The sequence below is a fragment of the Buteo buteo genome, chromosome Z (assembly GCF_964188355.1).
Source record: "Buteo buteo chromosome Z, bButBut1.hap1.1, whole genome shotgun sequence".
NCBI classification, from domain to species: Eukaryota; Metazoa; Chordata; class Aves; order Accipitriformes; family Accipitridae; genus Buteo; species Buteo buteo.
Genome location: NC_134204.1, coordinates 71,775,654 through 71,778,901, shown reverse-complemented (window position 1 = coordinate 71,778,901; position 3,248 = coordinate 71,775,654). Strand labels below are relative to the sequence as shown.

General features: G+C 41.5%; 1 protein-coding gene across 1 annotated transcript; it reads right to left on the bottom strand.

The window, feature by feature from the left end:
* Positions 1-2,069: 2,069 nt before the first annotated feature.
* Positions 2,070-2,897, bottom strand: LOC142027146 (tetraspanin-3-like). Its single transcript, XM_075020831.1, has one exon. It carries the CDS (start codon positions 2,895-2,897, stop codon positions 2,070-2,072), a length of 828 nt encoding a protein of 275 aa, XP_074876932.1.
* Positions 2,898-3,248: the final 351 nt, after the last annotated feature.

The following is a 3,248-nucleotide window of genomic DNA, read 5'->3' as shown; positions in this document are numbered from 1 at the left end:
AAGATATTTTGGGGTTGTCTTTCATATTTATCTTATAAATTTCTTAGTACAGTAAAAGTAGAGAGAGCCATGCATGACCTGGACTTTTAGCAGGCTGGAGAGTAAATGATGACATCCACGTTAGTAATTGTTCTCTTTAACTATCTTGAAATTACTTCTTTCCACTTAGCAGTGAAAAAAAAAAGGACATTCCCCTTTTTTAAGAGATTCTGGCTCAGAACTTGTGAAGGAAGTTGTAAGGGAAAAGAATTGATCCAAGATAAATATCCCCCTTAAGAAAGTCAGGTGGTAAAAAGGCATTACAGCCACGCCGCTCTTCTACCTTTCTTTTTTCAACAAACTCAATTTCTTCCTGGGCCAGTTGATGTCACTTCAGTTTCATTGCATCTTTGTAATGTCATAACAATAACTTTGCATCACAAAACACTTATGTGCAAGGGCACCACAAAGCCATGAAGACCAAATTGTGGTACTTAACTAGATGGATTTTATTCACTGCCACATGCATCCTGTGTCCAGCAAACTGAAAGAAATATTTCTTTCTATTATTTTACTCAAAGACACAGCTATTTTCCTTTTTTGCTTTGGAACATTCCTTTTTTGGAAGGATTACCCACTCCTAACGAATTAGTTCTTTTCCTTTATCTTTTATGAAGCAGCCCTGCAGTATGTTTCATGTTAGGTTTCCACATAGTTATTAGGTCAGCTCTTGCAGGCTTATTATGTCCTCTGATGGTGGTTTGGGGTTTTTTCCCCATGAAAATCAGTATCTGGTGATTTGGGGTCTGAAAATTGTCATAAAGTACCTGACATGTGGTAGAAAATTTAAAGCAACAATGATTTAGCTGATGATTTCTTCAAGTGCTAGGGGAGTTGCCCAGTCCAGTCGTTTTTGTGACCCAAACAGTTTCCTTGTTCCCAGTCTGGTAAACTGTAACATCACGCACTTATAGGCCCTGGAGATTCCCTACATACACTTACTAAAGGATGTGGCTGCTGTAGTCCTCACACACAGGTCAGCAGTGAGGCTGAGAGCGTTTCCAAGACACATATGTACGAGCACGTACAACCATACACTGCACAGTCCAACACAGGTAGAGCAGAGCCTTTACCAGCACCTCCCTAAACACCAACAGCACTGACATAAAAAAGAATATGGATAGCCCATACACTGACTTAGTCCATTTCAGCACATGCAGACTAGAGTGAGACCCACAGAAAATAGATAAGGGGATTTCATAAAAGTAAGGCAGATGTACCTTAAGAAAAAGCAGCGTATTGTTGTTGCCATTCAAACATGTGTATGACCCTGCATAACTTTTCAGGAAAGGAAAATTGAGTCATTCCTTGCTTTGACATGAAATAAATGAATAAATAGACAGACTTCCTTCTTCTTCTTTAGTTTGGGAATTGCTCCTGTGCAACTCCTGATATAACTACACCTCCTACTGTATGTCATTTTATTACTCTGCTGCTATTAAATATATCTTCTCTATTTAGATTGCACCTTCATGTCACATCAAAAATTGACATTTATTTTCTCTGAAAAATGTTAGGTTTTAAACCAGTGTTTGAAGGAGAAAAAGAAAAATTATTACACTTTAGTATTTCTAAAAGAAAACCCTTTGCATAAAGCATTAAATACAAGTTTGAAGGTGAAAGAATCTGCTCTTTAGTTACTCTTCAAGATTCTAGCGCAGTTAAGACTTATTCCAAAAGTTCAGATAATGACCTTGCAACATGCTCCCCTGACCAAGACATACCTCTACCTCTGCTTCCCCCACATTCACAGACAGTAGTTTCATGTTTACACATGCTGAAGACCTTCCCCTCCCTGCTGTGACTTCCAGCAATGAAGTTTTTAAGACACAGGATGCTTATCAAACAAGAACTGGGTGAAAACTGATCTAATATTGTAACACTAGCGAAAAAAAAAAATCCAGCAATGAACAATGTTTGATTTACATGCAAGTATTTTAAAAAAAAGTTTTCTTCCAGTGCAGCTGCAGAGTGTTACAAAACCAAGGAAATATGCAGTAGGTCCAGCAATGCTGACAGTGTCTGCAGGCCTACAAGAAGTTAGATGACTCCAGAAATCGGAGGTTGTGGAAAGTCTGATGCCTCATGAGGATGCCATTGCTGACACCAGCCAACAGCTCCAAGACACTTACCACAATACAGCACCAAAACATGTAGAGCATGATAAAATGCAACTGGTCTTCCAGCTTCTTTAGACAGCCTTCCTGAAAAAACTGCTCCAGATGGCCTAAGTCACCCCTGCAGTGAAAATACTCCTCCTTACAGCAGCTTTCAGGTACATAAGCTTTTTCAGCTGGAAGATGCCAAGAAGCAGCTGTTTCCTTTAGCCAGTCTGTGTAGTTTTGGGCCCCACAACACTGCAGCTTCCTCTGTACCACATCCATAGTGCTGTTGCCAGGAGCCTCGGAGTGTGTCCCATTGTAGTGATAGACAAGGTAACCTATAGAGCTTTTCAGCTCAGAAGCCATCCAAATAGAATAGATCTGTGCCAGAACTGTGAAAGACATTTCTAGGCAAAGAAGGACCAGCAGCAAGTACATGAGAGTTCCTTGCTTATAGCGGGAACACTTAGCAGAAACAGAGATAGCCAAAACTCCAGTAGGTAGCAAGATAATTGCAGCTGCAACAGCCAAACAGCCAGGCAGAGGCAAGAAAAATTCCTGATATAAATATCCATAGTCCTTGCACATGAGGATCCACCAAACCCCACCAAAGGCCAGAGCTGCAGCAGTGCCCCAGAAGATGAAACCTAGGAAGTTCAGCAGAAATCGAGCAAAGAGCCTGAGCCAGGAGTCCTCAGAGTACCACAAAGTTGATAACAATATCACCAGCACTACCATACCTCTAACTTTCTTCATTCTGACCACTCCTAGCAACCCAAACCCACACTGCCACTATTTAAGAGGCCTCCACCCCACTTATCCAGGTGCAGCAGATGGCATCTCCACCCAAAACAACTTGCAAGGGAGCAGCACTGATGAGACTCACACAGCACAAAGACCAGGCCCTCCATCAGCTAACCACAAGCGGTTGCTTGTTCAGTGTAGCCTGCAGACACCAGGAGGGTACGTGCCAGGCTTGCTGTTGAAAGGTCATTTACTCTGCTGTCATTGAGACATTTGCCTTTGAAGGAGGGGGACAACTGAAAAAAGGCTGCATCCCTTGCTTTACTACATTCATGTGTTGAAGAGCTACATGGAGAGAAATAG